Raw genomic sequence first — 18,395 nt, 5'->3', positions numbered from 1 at the left:
GTCAGTTAAATCATGTGTGTATGATGATCTGCAGATCTCATAGACTATCATTGCAATTTGCAGGAATGGATTTTTGGCAGGAACAGATCTTTTGCAGATACTGATCTTTTGTGTCTGTACAGCATCTGTGTGTGCAGCATCTTGCAAAGATTTTTTTCTGATGTGGAGTTCAGCTCCATAGAAAAGACTGTGTAGAGTATGGCTCTCGTACTACATGAAGGGTGGTAAGATTGGTCTGTGATCTTTCATTTTCCAAAGACTATAGTCTGATGTGTGTATGAGCCTTTAGTGAATCAACCCCTACTGATTTGTCTGTGAGCCAGATGTAGCCATCAAAAGAGCCACATCTGGCCCCCGAGCCATAGATTCCCTACCCCTGGCCTAGATTGCGATTAGAAATAAACCTAACTGCAGAACATGCAGCATTTTGTGAGTGTTTTTGCTCTTATTTATTGTATTGGATCACGGAAATCACTTCTAAAATCGCTTACAAAGCACCACTACAAAACACGAGCGACTGCGGCTAGATTCACAGTTATGGGTTGCATATTACAAGCAGAGACGGATTATAATGTATCCGAGGTGGCATGTGACATGATGAGGTAAACATGTGTATGTACAGTACTAAACATATTAATAACCAGGGTGTTTTACTTGTTTTATTGTGCTGCCTGAAAGAGTTAATTTTTAAGAATGGAAGTGACAGCTTCTGTCAGTACCTTGTCAGGAATATAGTAAACATCACTGATCAGCAAATTACAGCCATACAAGTTTTCCTGGCAGAATATATTAATTTCTACATATTTCTGAGAGCAAAGGGAGAGAGAAAAGGGTCAATCGTTCATGTATTTTCATTTAGGGACACTTAATAGACTGCAACTGAGCAGAGACAACAAAACATTCAATCTACTTTCTAAATGTTTAAAAATAAAATAAACTCCTGGGATATCTTAAAATCATCATTTTTAGGAGTAGGAGGATAAATACAATTGTTTATCTCATCAGTTTATTTCCACCTTAGGTTCACTTTAAGGTGAAATAGGGACCTAGATAGGGCAAGATAGCAGTTTTTCCCACTGGTAATGCAGTAGCTGGATAGTGTACTGGTTAAGGGCACCGCCTTTGACATGGGAGACCAGGGTTCAAATCCTGGCTAGGGTCTTACCTATTCAGTAAGGAGTTTAAGGCAAGACTCCTTAACACTGCTGGGTGGCCTCTTCTTGAGCGCGTCCCAGTGGCTGCAGCTCTTGAGCGCTTTGAGTCCAACAGAAGAAAAGCGCTATACAAATGTTTGTATTGTTATTATTATTATTATAATGCTCACGTGACATTTTTGGTAAGGTTTGATGGGGGCTAGCATCCATCAGGCCCCTAGACTCTCTCCAGGCCCTAGGAAACTGCCAAGGTTGCCTTGTGGATGATCCTGCTCTGATTGCAAGCATGAAAAGTGTGTGATTTGCAATGGAAACTGGACATGGACATTAATTCAGAGCCCTTATGCGGGAAGTTAGAATAACGCGATCCATAACCATGCAGAGTCGTGAACAGGGCCAAAGAATGTTATGGGCAGTGAGTCGGCATGCAGAATTATTCTGCAATGCAACCTGTACACTGTGAACTTGCCCTTAGGCTGCCAGCCCTTAGGGCCATTCACACTAGAGAGTTTTGCCGGCGATTTCGGCAAAACGCTCAAGCGCTAGTGCAATAATACCCTATGGGCCCGTTCTTACTTGAGCGATTTGCGTTGATGGCCGGCTTTTAACGCAAATCGCCAAACGCAAATGTGTAGCCTGCACCATTTTCAGGCGATTTCCTGGCGATCGCGTTTCAATGCTATAGAAGCGCTAAACGCGATCGCTAAAAAAATCACTGCAGTGTCCAGTGCTTTTCCCGTGGTAATTGCCGGCGTTTTGCGCTTTTAGGTGTGAATGGGGCCTAAGGCTAGGTTCACAGTGGGACATTGCATCCCATGTATAATAAAATAATACAAAAATACTTATTCATCAGCTCAATATAAATATACAAACAAGGAACTTGGGGAAGAAATGGGAAAGGGGAGGAGGCTGGAAATGATATGATGGTGGCTGGAGCAGGGGGCTGTACACCAGTAAGATCTCTATGCAGGTACAGGTATGAACGATGCAATAAAATAAATATTGTTGTACAAAAATATATTTTATATACAAATCCAGAGGTAATATTGTGTAGGTGTTACAACCATGTCCATTTATTTATTTATTATTGTGCATTTATATAGCACTGACATCTTCTGCAGCACTTTACAGAGTACATAGTCATGTCACTGACTGTCCTCAGAGGAGATCACACTATAATCCTATCATAGTCATAGTCTAATGTCCTACCATATTATTATTATTTATTTATATAGCACTGACATCTTCTGCAGCACATTACAGAGTACATAGTCATGTCACTGACTGTCCTCAGAGGAGCTCACAATCTAATCCTACCATAGTCATAGTCTAATGTCCTACCATATTATTATTATGTATTTATATAGCACTGACATCTTCTGCAGCACATTACAGAGTACATAGTCATGTCACTGACTGTCCTCAGAGGAGCTCACACTCTAATCCTACCATAGTCATAGTCTAATGTCCTACCATATTATTATTATGTATTTATATAGCACTGCCATCTTTTGCAGCACATTACAGAGTACATAGTCATGTCACTGACTGTCCTCAGAGGAGCTCACAATCTAATCCCACCATAGTCATAGTGTAATGTCCTACCATATTATTATTATGTATTTATATAGCACTGATATCTACTGCAGCACATTACAGAGTACATAGTCATGTCACTGACTGTTCTCAGAGTAGCTCACAATCTAATCCTACCATAGACATAGTCTAATGTCCTACCCTATTATTATTATTATTATTATTATTATTATTATTATGTATTTATAAAGCAGTTACATCTACTGCAGCACTGTAATGAGTACATAGTCATGTCACTTAACTGTTTTCCTCAAAGAGTCTCACAATATAGTCCCTACCAATACCATAGTCATGTGTCTATGTATGTATCGTGTAGTGCATGTATTGTAGTGTAGGGCCAATTTGTGGGGAAGCCAATTAACTTATCTGTATGTTTTTTAGGCTGTGGGAGGAAGACGCAGTACCTGGAGGAAACCCACCTAGACACAGGGACAATATACAAACTCCATGCAGATAGTGCGCCAGCTGGGATTTAATCCGAGGACCCGGCACACCCTTTTCTGCAGAGGGAGGGAAGGAGAGAAGCGGTAGCACTTCAGATGGCCAGTAAGCTGCCCGTCACATATGTGGGGGTGCTGAGCGCCCTCCCAGTGCTGTGCCCAGGGACATGTGTCCCCTCTTGCCCACCCATAGCTAGTCCACTATACCTGTATTAATGATCAGGGTTTTTCCATTTAAAGCTTTCAGTGCAGTAATATTGAAAAAGCTTGCAAATGTTATACTTCTGTTACGTCTTCATTCTCTTTTATTGATGACTCTCACATATTTTTCCCCTTATTTTCTTTAAGTAAGATGAGGGCCCTCCTGTGTTTGGTGTTGAGTGTAGCGCTGCTATGCTCCTTGGTCTTTGCAGATCATCATGGTGACCATGGAAAAAAAGGCAGCAGCAAAGGCGGCCATAAGAAGAAAGATGATCATGAACCTGACCACAGCAAAAAAGGAAATCACCACCACCACCACAACCATGGCCATGATCACAAGGACCACCACCATTCTAACGAAACATGGGCCTGCCATAAACTGGCTGCGGGAAACCTCCAGTTTGCTTTTGAAATATTCCGTCAGGTGACAGCAGACCATCCATCAGAGAACGTTGTCATCTCCCCGATAAGTATATCAACAGCATTGGCTCTCCTGTCACTTGGCGCCCGGGGCAACACCCATGACCAGATCATAGAAGGCATTGGTTTTAATATTTCTGAGATCTCTGAAAAGGAAATCCATGATGGCTTTCACCACCTCTTGGATGTTCTGAATAATGATGAGAGTGGCCTGCATCTTGATACTGGAAATGGCCTCTTTATAAGCAAAGCATGGAAGCTCCTTGACAAGTTTCTTGATGACGCCAAAAACCTTTATGCCTCGGAAGGCTTCACGGTAGACTTTCAGGATAATGAAGGGGCCAAGAAACAAATTAATAGTTATATTGAGAAGAAGACCAATGGCAAGCTTACTGATGTACTGAGCAGTGTGGACAAGGAGGCAGCTTTGCTTCTTGTGAATTTTATTTATTTCAGAGGTATGTTACTAAGACACTTGTTTAATGGAAGTCTAGCATACTATTTGTTTTTCTTTTTTAGTTTAAGTGCTTTGTAAAGCTTTTATTGTTGCATCATGCATTACGTAGGGAGCGATATTTGGCTAGTATAGTAAAGTTACGAAAGAATCTGCCAGAATTTTGCTGGGGGGGTCTCATGATTTATAGTTATGCCACTGGAGGGAGGGTTGAAGTGAGTATGGGATCAGGTTAGGCAATAGTAAAATAGTGTTAAAATGTGCCACTATTTTTATAGCAGCTATCTCCGCCGCCCATTGTATTTGCATTCACGCGGAGGAAAGTCAGTGGGCGTGGAGAGTGAGTGAGGAGAACAGTGGTCTCAGACATTGGACGTTGCTAAAGATCTAGCATGCTGGGTTTTTAGGCAATGTTGGTGGGCTCCCATACACATGCTAGCTTCTAGGTCAAGGCGCTCTTTATCTGCTGAGTTAGTCTGGTGTTTGTACAGTTGCTTTAAAGTGTACTGGAGCCGAAGCTCGGGTACAAAATAAGATACTTACCTTAATAGAAAGAAGCCTCAGGATACTGTTGAGGCTTCCCTCGCTACTCTGTTGTCCTCCAGCGCTGAGCTCGGCCCCCCAGAAGATAAGCAACAAGGCATTGTCGCTAATCACATCGTGGCCACGCAGGTCCTCTTCCTGAATCATGGTCGTGCAATAGCCAATTGAGCCCGTCTGCACCTGAGCAGTAAGCCGACACCACGGGCTCCATTCTACTGCGCATGCGTGGGCAGGCTTGCGTGGCTACTGAGCTAGGAAATGGAGCTGCACAGCCCCGATGTGAAGGGGGGCTGCACTCTGCTATGGGGGGCATCAGACTAGCGAGGGAAGCCTCAATAGGACTCTAAGTTTTTCTTCTCTTCAGGGTAAGTATCTGATTTTGAACCTGAGCTTCAGCTCAGGATCACTATAAGAAACGTTCAACCGTGTTTGAGACATCCAGCAAACCAACAGAGAAAGATGTACTCACTACAACCTGAACTGGAGCTCCTGATCTGCATCTACCTGAGTTTATACATTGCACTGCTGCTGCGTGATTGGCTTGGTATAAATGCATGAATCAGTGAGTGTACCGGTATTCATAATAAAGTGTCCAGTGAGGGTATATTTCACATAATTATTTATTCGTTGTTTTCCAGGAAAGTGGGAAGTTCCTTTTGAGGAGGAGTACACCAGCGAGGGAGACTTTCACGTTAGTGACAAAGTTACGGTGAAGGTTCCTTTCATGAGCAGAACCGGCCGTTACCAGGTGGCTTTCTTGGGCGATGCTACGGTGGTAAATCTGCCCTACAAGGGGAACGCCTCTGCCTTGTTTATCTTACCCAAAGACGGGAAAATTAAGGAAGTGGAAGGACACTTTCAAAATACCGTGAAGAAATATAAAAAGTCGAACAGGAAAATGTAAGAGAACCTGTCTTATTTAAAATGAAAATCTCTTTTTGCTTAGAATTTAGTTGTCTGGGCCAGTGCACACCAACTTTGAGCCCGTTCAGACTGCACGCGTTTCCAGCCACGTTTTGGAAACGCGTGCGGGTGGCCCGACACGCACGACATCAGACAGTGCATAGAGTGCACTGTCTGATGTTCACACTGCATGCGTTCCGGACCTGTGCGGTCCGGGAACGCATGCTGCACGCAGATTTTGCAAAAATGCGCGGCTGTCCCATTCACTTTTCAGTGATGGGATCAGCCACGCAACGCATACAAACGCGGATAGCATGCTTTTGTACGCGTTGCGTTCCGCATGCGTGGCCGTCCGCGTTTTGTAATGTGAACCGGCCCCAAAAACCGCTAGCAGATCTGCAAAACGCTAGAAGTTTTTGAAGCAGATTACAGAGCGATTCTAGGCATGTTTAGAGAGATCTTCTAAACATGCCTAGTGTTTTTTTGGAGCGTTTTTGTGTAGCAGATTTCATATATTGTTACAGTAAAGCTGTTACTGAACAGCTTCTGTAACAAAAACGCCTGGAAAACCGCTCTGATCTAGCGTTTTTCAGAGCGGTTTTCCACTCTCCTACACTTCAACATTGAGGCAGAAACGCCTCAGAAATCTAAAAAATGCTGCAGCCCCCGAGTTTGCAATTGTGGAAAAAGTGAGCCGCTCTGGTGTGCACCATCCCATTCACTTTCATTAGCCAAGCGGTTTTACCCCTGCAAGCGTTTTAAAAAACGCTTCAGAACTGCTATACCCTCTCTAGTTTCTGACATGCATGAAATAGAGGCGCCGTGAAATTAGTAGTAGTAGAAAATGTGTATTTTACTGATATTCTACTAATTTAATAGTTGTACTTTTTTATTTTTTTATACTGTGTATATATATATATATATATATATATATATATATATATATATATATTTACAGATATTTTACCACAGCAAAACCTCACCTTATTCTCACACAGAATCCTCCCTCTATGATACCTAACCTAAAGCGGAATATAACCCTGCATTTCAACTTTGCTCTAAAATATTATTTACAGCATATTATATGCAAAAAGCATTTCTTTTTTACTAGACCAGCATTGGAAGGGTTAAACACAGAGGTCCTGGAGAGATATGCAGAAGTTCAGATAGATACATTCTATTTAGTTACATGTATCTATTGATAAGCAGTTACACACTCTTTGGCTGTCCTCCAAGTTCCTTCTCAGTCAGAGAGATGAGTCACATTCAACACTAATACATTATGTAAACAAAATGTATCTATTTCAGCTTCGGATGCGTCTGCAGAAATCTAAAGGAACTTTAAAGCCCTGTGTAACCCTTCCAATGCTGGTCTAGTAAAAAAAAAAAAATGCTGGTTGCATATAATATACTGTAAATAATGTTTTAGAGCAAAGTTGAAATGTAGGGTTATATTCCGCTTTAAGCAACACCCCCTGGATGCCTAAAATAACCCCCTTCCCCCACGCCCTATCCTTAAAGAGAACCTGTACTGCGTAAAATTATTTAAAATAAACACATGAGGTAACTTCAAATGAACATTGCATAGTTACCTTGCCATCCATTCCTCTCAGAAGCTCACCATTTTCTGCTGACAGTGATCCCTTCCCGTTCTGACAACATTTTGTCAGAAATGAAATATATCAGTTGCTGTCAGTTATACATCAGTTGCTGTCAGTTATAGCTGAGTGGACAACTGATGTGCCCGGTAATGTCCATGTTTCCCTATCGCTCAAGTGGGCGATGTTACAGTTTAGCAGTGTGCTGACCAGGAAGCTGTTATGGGGTAATGGCCATTTTCAAAATGGAGGACAGAGAATTCCATTGATCTCAGTGGACAAACTGGACGCATGAGAGGAAAAATAGATTGAGGAGTAGACTACATGGGAGGTAAGTATGACTTGTGTATGGTTATTTTGACTTTTAATTTTCAGTTCAGGTTTTCTTTAACCATCCTCCATGTGACTAGCCTTAACCGATCCCTCTGTCTAACCTTAACCGCATCCTCCCACACGTAACCTTTAACCCCCCCCCCACAAGTATTTATAGGGGTTGAATCATCCAGAAGTTAAAAAAAAATCCAAAAAATACTGCCCCCAAAAATATGTAAACCCTTTTTTTTCTAAAATTGGCCCCAGTATGTCACTATTTTTTTTTCTTGGTCTCATTGCCTTTGCCTAACAGCAGGCAGGGCCGGTTTAAGCAACAATGGGGCCCCAGGGCAAAATAAACCTGGGGGGGCCCCCCCCCCCCAACATATACCCCGGAACGAAAATCGGCATTAGGGGACCTTTTTTGCAGCTGGTATAGTCAGGGTGTGAAGTCCCAATCGATCAGAGCTCCACATTCTGGCTATCCCAGCCTGCATGGGGGACAAGGGGTTAAAAAGTTTCAGGAGGGGGGACCCCACATATTTTTTTTTTTTTTTTAATTCCCACGCTCTAAACATAAAAAAAAATTGGGAAAATAGGAAAAAATGCCAGGGATCTTCATACAGCCATATTGCGGCTGTATAGCGATCCCTGGCCAAAGCGCTGCGGCTGCGTATAGACCCCCTGGAAACCCTGTCAGGAAATTTATTGCGCTTTCGTTTGATGCATGTAAAATTACACTACCGTTAGGTTTGCTACTAAAAGTGACATTTACCGCATTTAAAACTATACTTTTTTCCTTCCAAATTTTAAAATCGATTTTCTCAAAAACTATAAGGTCTTGAAAATTGTTTTTTCCTCTTATTCCTAATGATCTCCTTAACATATCCAGCAAATTTAGGGGTTCTAGCATTTAAGGTGGATTTGCTATTAACCATTAAAGTCGGCAGGTTTTTAAATGTGTTTTTTTTTTCCTTTGAAACTTTAAAATCGATTTTCTCAAAAACTATAAGGCCGATTTGAAAAATGTTTTTTCCTCTTGTAGCCACTGGGGGCCCCTACAAGCTCTGGGGCCCTGGGGCAGCTGCCTCCTTTGCCTTAATGGTAGCGCCTGCCCTGACAGCAGGAACGGTGCAGTGCCAGCGGGCTTGTTGGAAGTGTAAGGTCTGGCAGTAGGGAGGGGAAATGATCACTGAGTTGGGTTAAAAAGAATCCGGCAGCAGTGATGCCACTTTTGGCAGTAAAGATGGAAACCAGCAGAAATATTATTTTCCTGATTTATCCTGATTGGTCCTGTGAATTATTTTTCATTTTGTTACAGTGTGATGAACCGCAAAACGCTAGCAAAACCGCTCAGTTTAGGTTTTGCTGAGCGTTTCTGCTAGCGTTTCAATACTTTACATTGAAGCGCTAACGCTCCAAAAATGCTGCAGGTCCTGCGTTTGCGTTTCTGGGAAACGCAAACGCTCCTGTGGAAGTTGCCCCATCCATTAACATTAGCCCAGCGTTTTGGCAAACTGCTAGCGTATCACAGTGCTGCCAAAACGCTGCCAAAAGCGCTCCTGTGGGTTCCAGCCCTAAAGGTTTCCTTCTTTTTTTTTATAGTAGAAGCAGTAGAGTATTATACCGTGTTAGCCATCAGAAAGACATTTTGAATCAGGCTGATACAATTTATTGGCTAACTTAGAGATAAATAAAAAGTAAGCTTTCGGTTAATATATCTTCTTCAGACTTCCATCTAATTCTGAAGAAGGCATATTATTATTTAGTATTTATAGAGCGCCGACATCTTCCGCAGCGCTGTATAGAATATATATAGTCTTGTCACTAACTGTCCCTCGAAGGAGCTCACAATCTAGTCCCTAACATAGTCATATATCTACATATATTGTGTAGTGTATGTATTGTAGTCTAGGGCCAATTTTAGGGGGGAAGCCAATCAACTTATCTGTATGTCTTTGGTATGTGGGAGGAAACCAGAGTGCCCGGGGGAAACCTGCACAGACATGGGGAGAACATACAAACTCCTTGCAGATGTTGACCTGGCTGGGATTCAAACCGGGGACCCAGCGCTGCAAGGCGAGAGCGCTAACTGCTACGCTACCATGCTGCCCCGAAAGCTTACTATTTTTTTTTACCTCTCAGTTTGCCAATAAATTGTATCATCCTGATTCAACACTTCTTTTTTTATAGTAACAGCATAAAAGTCCATTGCCATCCTAAACCTATCCTTTGATAATTATGTTTGTTTGGATTTATCACTAACCCTTTCCCATGTTTTCCACACAGGGTTGTGGGCTTACAAATCCCCAGGTTTTCTATCTCTGGGTCCCTGGAGCTGAAAGACGTGTTAGCGAAACTTGGAATAGTTGATCTATTTTCCGACAGCGCCGATCTCACCGGTGTCACTGGGGCGCCTAATCTGAAGGTCTCAAAGGTGAGAATGATTTTTTTTTTCTATTCCCTTGCTAAGTTTGATTTTTAGAGTTTTCTGATTATAAAAGACAAAACGAAAATGAAAGTGTTTTTTTTTAAGAGTAAAGGAAAAAAAAATGCATTGAACGCTAAAATTCATTTTTGTGGCAGTTCGTCCCCCCCCCCTCCCCCCCCCCCACACACACACACACACCACACGCCAATATTCATTTTGCATTAATTTTCGTGAAAAAAAATGTTAACCACTTCAGGATCACAGGTTTTTTCCCTTGAAAACCAAAACAACTTTCACATTTCAGCGCTCCTCCCATTCATTCAGCAATAACTTTGTTACTTATCACACTGAAATGATCCATATATTGTTTTTTTGCCACAAATTAGGCTTTCTTTGGGTGGTAGTTTTTGCTATGAATTATTTTATTTGATATACATTGTAAAGAGAATAATAAGGAAAAAAAAGAAAAAAAAAAGATTATTTCTCAGTTTTCAGCCATCATAGTTTTAAAACAAAATGGGCTTAGATACATAAAACCCACCTGTTTTATTTGCCCATTTGTCCAGGTTATTACAACGTTTAAATTGTGTCCCTAGTACAATGTATGGTGATAATATTTTATCTGGAAATAAAGGAGCATTTTTCCGTTTAGGGATTTTTAATACTATTTCACTTATTACAAGACTTTTTTTTGCTAAATTAACAGTAATTTACTCTCATGACATCCATATTAGAAAAGTCCCTAAGGTAACTATTTATGTAAAAAAATATATACTTGTAATAATAAAATACTTGTTTAAAAAAAATGAAAAAAAACATCATTTTTAAACAAGTATTTTATTTCTGTAACTGTGGGGCAGGGTTGGAATGGGTTAAATGTAATTACAAAAAATATTAAACTTTCTATGTAAAGCAGTATACTGGCATAATTAGGTGTATTTTTACTTTTTGGCCACAAGATGGTGCTACTGAGACCATGTTTCTATTAATAGAACACGGGAGAACTCTGAAGTGTCTGGTCTGAGAGCTTGTGTGACCTAATCAAGCTCTTGGAGGACACGGGAACGGTGATCGGGATTGAGAATAAAAGATTCTCACATCCTGATCACAGATGGAGGGGGCTGCCACGGTACATCGACCGACAACGGCGCGGGGATCGTGAACGCGATGGTAAGGCAGCAATACGCATATCTACCCCTCTGATCCGCACATGAAGTTTAAAGGGGCGTAGATATGCGTATCAAGGATCCTAAAGTGGCTAAATTCATAGCACTGGGAGTCTTTCGGCAGGAACACAGGTACTCTCTGACATCACACTGTGGGAGGGGTTTTACCACAATAGTAGCCACACAGACCCCCCCCACACACACACACACACCTCCCCAGATGATGTATTCAAGAAAAAGTAAACATTTCTCGTGGGAAAGGTATCGGCTACTGATCGGGATGAAGATCAATCCTGGGTTAAATTTTCTCCTTAAAGGGGAACTGAAGAGAGAGGTATATGGAGGCTGTCATGTTTATTTTCTTTTAATCAATACCAGTTGCCTGGCAGCCCTGCTGGTCTATTTCTCTACAGTAGTATCTGATTAAAACCAGAAACAAGCATGCAGCTAGTCTTGTCAGATCAGACTTATAAGTCTGAACCACTGAAACACCTGATCTGCTGCATGCTTGTTCAGGGGCTATGGCTAACAGTATTAGAGGCAGAGGATCAGCAGGGCTGCCAGGCAACTGGTATTGTCTAAAAGGAAATAAACATGACAGCCTCCATATACCTCTCTCTACAGTTCCCCTTTAAAGAGGAACTGTAACATCAAACTGTCCCCTGGGGGGGTACTCACTTCGGGTGGGGGAAGCCTCCGGAACCTAATGAGGCTTCCCACGCCGTCCTTCGTCCCTCGGGGGTCTCGCTGCAGCCCTCCGTGCAGCGATGACGTCAATATTTACCTTCCCGGCTCCTGCACAGGCGCTCTGACGGCTGTCGGCTCCGAAGTAGGCGGAAATACCCAATCGCCGTCGGGTCTGCTCTACTGCGCAGGAGCAAGTCTCCGGCGCCTGCGCAGTAGAGCGGACCCGACTGAGATCAGGTATTTCCGTGTAGTTCGGAGCCGAGAGCAGCCACAGCGCCCCCCCCTGGAGCCTGCAAAGGTAAATATTGAAATTACAGTCGGGTTTGTCACCGGCTGTTCAGAGGGCTGCAGCGAGACCCCCGTGGGACAGAGGATGGCGTGGGAAGCCTCATTAGGATCCGGAGGCTTCCCCCACCCGAGGTGAGTACCCCCCAGGGGATCTTTTTGATGTTACAGAGTCTCTTTAAAGTAAAACTCTGACATAACATTCAATAAAACAAGTGTTTTTATTACCCATATACAGTTACCATATTTTCTTTTGTGCACAAGTAATATCGTCTGTTTACAAATTACAAGTTCCCAAAGTACAGTTTATCTGCTCTGAAAGCTGCCATTGCATTTCATAGCAAAGTTGTTGTATTTATATATTAACTTCTACCTGATCTACGGACCGTGGGAGGTGTGTAATGTGCAGGGCTGCCGCAAGATCTATGACTTCATAGCGGTATGACTTTTAGTGTCTACAAGCTCATGAAAAAATTGTACCGCTTTTAGATAATAAAATCTAGAATTAATGATACCGCCAGGGAGGTTAAAATCTTTCTAGTTATCCCTTCTCAGCTCTCTCTGCTTCTACAGCACAGCTAGGAATGTATACTAATTGTAGCAGACAAAGGAATGTTAAGGGAAGATAATGGATGCGGCAGCAAAAGAGACACTGAAGCGAAAAAAAATGATGATACAATGAGTTAGTTGTGTAGTACAGCTACGAAATAAAGCATTAGGAACAGAGACATAAGTCGAATATTGTTTCCAGTACAGGAAGAGTTAAGAAACTCCAGTTATTATCTATGCAAATTACCATTGAGCTTTATGACTTTCAAAGTTGCAGAGAGCTGTTTTCTGAAGGTTGTTATCTGAACTGCAGAGAACAGTTCAGGACAGGTCAAAAGTTCACTGGCCTTCTGGGCCCGTTTCCACTATTGCGGTGCAGAATCGCCGCATATCACCGCTGACGAAATCGCATGCGGATGCGATTCCGCATGCGTTTTTTGCCGCGATTTCGCATAGGCAGGGTATATGCGATTTTAACCATGTCACTGCCTGTGTCAATTTACATTACTTTCAATGCGAAATCGCACGCGAAATCACGGGAAAAACGCATGCAAAAAATGCATGCGATTTCCCTATTAAATACATTGTCTGCGATTCGCCTGCATTCCACACGCAGATGAATTCTGCAGGGTCTACCGTGCAGAAAAATCCTGCACACAAAAACGCAAATGAAAACTGACAAGTGGAAACAATCCCATCCACTTGTATTGCTTATGCGAATCCGCATGCGTTGTCTGCATGCGGATTCGCGTTAGTGGAAACGGGCTCTCTCTGTAAAATCATTTAGAATGCTGAGTAGTGTGTAAACTGCAAATATTAGAGAATGATGCAATGTTATAAAAAAGCTGTATAACTGAAAATAAAAATATGAGAATACAGTATTTTTTTTTGCTACTGATCTAGTAATTATCTGTACTACACAACAAATTCATTATATCATATATTTTTTTTCGCTTCAGTGTTTCTTTAACCCCTTTGTCCTCCTAGATGTATAAAAATGTCAAGGAGGACATGTGTGCTCCCGCGCGCTCCTTCGGCCGATCGAGCGCGTGCACGCGCACTCCCGGCCACGTTAGCCCAGGAATCAATGAATCGGGCCATGGTGCCCGATCACTGATTCCTCTCCCCCGCAGAAAAAGTGACAGCTTCTCTCGGAAACTTTGCTTTTTCTGACTCCTATGTCCCTCTAAGCGTACATTGTACGCTTAGAGTGACGTCATGTAAACAAACTCAAGGTTGCCATCTTGTGGACAAAAAGTAAAACTACATCTAAAAGTAAAAAAAAATTACAATACACATATATTTCCCCAAATCAAACACTGTTTACATCCCACCCTCCCAAAAATACCCACATAAAATGTTTAATAAAAAAAAACAAAAAACATTACAATAATAAAAAAAAAAATATTTACCTAAGGGTCTAAACTTTTTAAATATCTTTGTAAAGATGATTTTTTTTTTTTAATTTTTGTAAGCTTGTAAATAGTGATGGATGCAAAACGGAAAAAATGCTCTTTTATTTCCAAATAAAATATTGTCGCCATACATTGTGATAGGGACATAATTTAAACGGTGAAATAACCGGGACAAATGGGCAAATACAATACGTGGGTTTTAATTATGGAGGCATGTATTATTTTAAAACTATAATGGCCGAAAACTGAGAAATAATGATTTTTTTTCAGTTTTTTTCTTATTATTACTGTTAAAATGCATTTACAGTAAGGTAGCTCTTAGCAAAATGTACCCCCCAAAGAAAACCTAATTGGTGGCAGAAAAAACAAGATATAGATTAGTTCATTGTGATAAGTAGTGATAAAGGTATAGGCTAATGAATGGGAGGTGAGCAACATTGCTCGGATGCATAAAGTGAAAATTACTGAGGGCTTAAGTGGTTAAAGGACAACTGTAGTGAGAGGGGTATGGAGGCTGCCCTATGTATTTCCTTTTAAACAATACCAGTTGCCCGGCAGCCCTGCTAATTTATTAGCTGCAGAAGTGTCAGAGCAACACCAGAAACAGGCATGCAGCTAATCTCGTGAGATCTGACAATAATGTCAGAAACCCCTGATCTCTGCATGCTTGTTCAGGGTCTATAGGTAAAAGTATTAGAGGCAGAGGTATTGCTTTAAATGAAATAAATATGGCAGCCTCCTTACCCCCTCACTTCAGTTGTCCTTTAACTGTTTGAATGCTTTTTTTTTTGTGGTAGTAGTTTTTATGCTGTAAATAATCTTTTAGAGCAAAGAAGAAATGCTAAGTTTCAGACCACTGTTCTTTAGAACAACTTTCAAAGAAACGTTTCTTCTGTAAACCCCACATACCTATAGAGGTTTTAGCCAGCAACACTAGAAAGCTTTTCAGAGGTCTCACATCACAACCTGTGCAAAAAATGCCTTGTTTGCCAGCTGTTTGTAACAATTTGTGTGGCTAGAGCTATACCATGTAGCTAGGTTTCACTTATGTCACTATTCACAGAGGAATTATTTACTGTTTGTTTCTGCCCTGCCTGCTTTTTCACAGATCATATGAGAACAGCTGGGGTATTTTTAGATATAGAGAAGGGTCTGAAAAGAAGGACCTGTACTTTTTCCTTAATTGAATGCCCCTCCTTCCCCCACCATTTAGAATGAGATCTCCCTGGCTGTAAATGGTTTACTTTACACTGCGTGGCAGAGAGAGAGACATAGGGTCGGAAGCACAGAGCTGCAGCTGATTATTTACACACATTTGAAGCTATATTTCTGCTTTCTATCATTCTGAACACATTTTACTCACAGTATTAGAGCCAGTGAAGATTGTTTCTGTATGCTGGATGTGCTGGACACGGTCCTCAATAGTAACACCCACAGTGAAAACTGTTCTCTGTAAATGCCATTTTTTTCTTCACATAAAACATGAAAAGATGAAAAAAAGCCTTTGTATTGCTATTGGCAAGTAATTACTGGAAATATATGTGGCATTTAGTATTTTAGTTAAAGTGAACTTCCAGACTAAAAATCTACTCAGCAGCACTGAAAAGTCTTAGTGTTTCTTTTCACAGCATCAGAACTTTGTTTTTCTTACCAAAGCATCATTTTTAGCTGCACAGAAGCTAAGCTCCTCCCCATCAAAGACATTTGCCCGGGTATTCTTCCCCTGCTGCTGTGCAAAGCATGATGGGATGCCTGATGTTGTTGTTCTCATTGCCTAGCAGCTGGGAGGGGTGATCAAGACACAGGACAGTTGGAACTGTGTCTCATGCTCATTGTCACCTCCTTTCAAATGGGCTGCCAGCATGAAATCACAATGCTTTGCCTGTTCTTTTAAAACAGGGTGGGTAAGAGGTTATATTAACTATCAATTTTAATTAACATAACTAATGTAACTTAACCTTCCTGGCGGTAAGCCCGAGCTGAGCTCGGGCTATGCCGCCGGAAGGCACCGCTCAGGCCCCGCTGGGCCGATTTGCATAATTTTTTTTTTTGCTGCACTGTGCTAGCTGCGTGCAGTGCCCAATCGCCGCCGCTACCCGCCGATCCGCCGCTATCCGTCGCGCCACAGCCGCCCCCCCCAGACCCCGTGCGCTGCCTGGCCAATCAGTGCCAGGCAGCTCTATGGGGTGGATCGGAATCCCCTTTGACGTCACGACCTCCAGGAGATCCCGTTCTTTGAACGGGATCTCCTGATCGCCGATCGCCGGAGGCGATCGGAGGGGCTGGGGGGATGCCGCTGAGCAGCGGCTATCATGTAGCGAGACTTTGTCTCGCTACATGAAAAAACAAAAAACAAATAAAAAAAAAAAGATTTGCTGCCCCCTGGCGGATTTTTAGCAAACCGCCAGGAGGGTTAATGGCAGTATGCTTGTTTAGACTGAAGTTCCTCTTTAACTTTGATAGTTGTCCTTTAAGTTGAAATGCACCATTTGTAGTATTTTTTTTAATTGAATCAGGCCACATTTGAATCTTGTGATCTTTCTCCTCCACAGGCCATACACAAAGCTAAAATAAGCATTGATGAGAAAGGAACAGAGGCTGCAGCAACTACAGTGGTGGAAGCCATTCCGATGAGCCTGCCTCCTACTATTACTTTTAATCACCCCTTTATTCTCTCTGTGTACGACCACGCCAGCAAAACCGTGCTCTTTTTCGCCAAAATAGCAAACCCCGAGAAATAATCTCTTTACTTATTTTTACAGCAACTTGAATAAAGAACTGGCTTTATCTTGACTGACTTATTTGATTTTTTTATTTTTTTAACCATTATCATTTTTATATGTCTTACCTTTAATAATAATAATTCCTATATTTGTATAGCACTTTTTCCGTTCCACTGGGCTCTGCTGTCCGGAAAATTTGCTGCAGCACCAAACTTGCAGTCCGTACAGAGGAGCCTGTGCAACGGATCCTTTCGAACGGACAAATGTGAACAGATCCATAGGTTAACATTGGACCTGTTCTGTTACGAACTGCGATCGGACTATTTTTATTGCTAGTGTGCACCAGGCCTACCTGAACAGGAACAGCTGAGATTTGAACCCAGGTCGTCTGTGTCAGAGGCAGAGCCTTAGGCTACTTTCATAGTGGGACATTGCGTTTGATGCGACGTTAAAGTCGCACAACTTGTCTATAACGCAGCGCATGTAGGTAATAAAATTGGATGTTATTTTGCACTGTGTTATGTGTCTCTTGGTGCGCCGCTTTCGTCGCATACTGATGGAACGAAAACGGCGCATGCGTTACATTTAAAAAAACAAAACAAAACATTACTGAGCATGTGCAACACACATAACGCAGCAAATGTATTGCTAAACGCACAGAATGCAGCACTATCTAAATATTGCTACACGTTACACACAACGCAACGTGAGCACTGTGAGTGTCGCACAGACTTTGTATTGCTGTGCGCTAGTCTGCGTTATAATTTTTTATAACCTGCGCCTTTAACGTGCCACTGTGAAATAGGCCTTAAAGTGAACTAGAGACGAAGCCCCCTCATGTATTTACCATAGAAATCAGTGGGAACATTAGAAAAAACACTTACCCTGCTCTCTGTTTCATCCTCACTGCTAAAAGTGTCTGTTACAGCTGTGATAAGAATCCTGCACTGAGCATTCAGTCTGGCATTGCAGGGAATAATTATAGCTGAGTCATTATAGCAGAGCCACAAGGGAGCAGGCTTGGGCTTGAAAAGACATCAGAGAAGACACTCAGCTATAAATGATTCCTGAGCAAAGCCACACTGAATGCTCAGTCTGGGATTTTATCAGGGCTGAAAACAGGCAGGCTGAGCAGTGAAGGATGAAACAGAGAGCAGGGTAGGTGTTTTCTGCAATGTTCCCACTGATATATATGGTAAAATACATGAGGGTGTTTCATCTGTGGTTCACTTTAAGGTGCCCTTTCACACCGGGGTGGTGCGGTATTTTTACTGCATCCAACTGCCATGCAATGAAAGTCTATGGAGACTTTCATACTTTGACCTTACGACGCGATGCGATGGAAGTGATGTTTTTGCAACATCCCCATCGCAGGTCCAAAACTATGTTACCGCGCGGTTTCGGGCGTTGCTCTGCATTGGCCTACAAGTCATGTTAGCCTATGGCGACACGTGGATTTTCAAACAATTATCAACACAATGTTGTAGCGCAGAAGCGTATTTTTGCAATACGCTTCCA

General features: G+C 42.0%; 1 protein-coding gene across 3 annotated transcripts in view; it reads left to right on the top strand.

Moving 5' to 3' along the window:
• The window catches only part of LOC137532175 (alpha-1-antiproteinase-like), a 42,986-nt gene extending 26,039 nt beyond the window's left edge, over positions 1–16,947 (top strand). For all 3 annotated transcript variants that reach the window (XM_068252400.1, XM_068252399.1, XM_068252398.1), the window contains exons 2-5: positions 3,539–4,269; positions 5,447–5,708; positions 9,911–10,058; positions 16,707–16,947. In XM_068252400.1, the coding sequence (XP_068108501.1) occupies positions 3,543–4,269; positions 5,447–5,708; positions 9,911–10,058; positions 16,707–16,895 (1,326 nt within the window). In that variant the 5' untranslated portion in view covers positions 3,539–3,542 and the 3' untranslated portion in view covers positions 16,896–16,947. The remainder of the gene's footprint in view (positions 1–3,538; positions 4,270–5,446; positions 5,709–9,910; positions 10,059–16,706) is intronic.
• The last annotated feature ends 1,448 nt before the right edge of the window (positions 16,948–18,395 follow it).

Source organism: Hyperolius riggenbachi, chromosome 9, assembly GCF_040937935.1.
Source record: "Hyperolius riggenbachi isolate aHypRig1 chromosome 9, aHypRig1.pri, whole genome shotgun sequence".
In the NCBI taxonomy this organism is placed as follows: Eukaryota; Metazoa; Chordata; class Amphibia; order Anura; family Hyperoliidae; genus Hyperolius; species Hyperolius riggenbachi.
The sequence above is the reverse complement of the archived record's forward strand: the minus strand, read 5'-3'. Positions and strand labels throughout refer to the sequence as shown.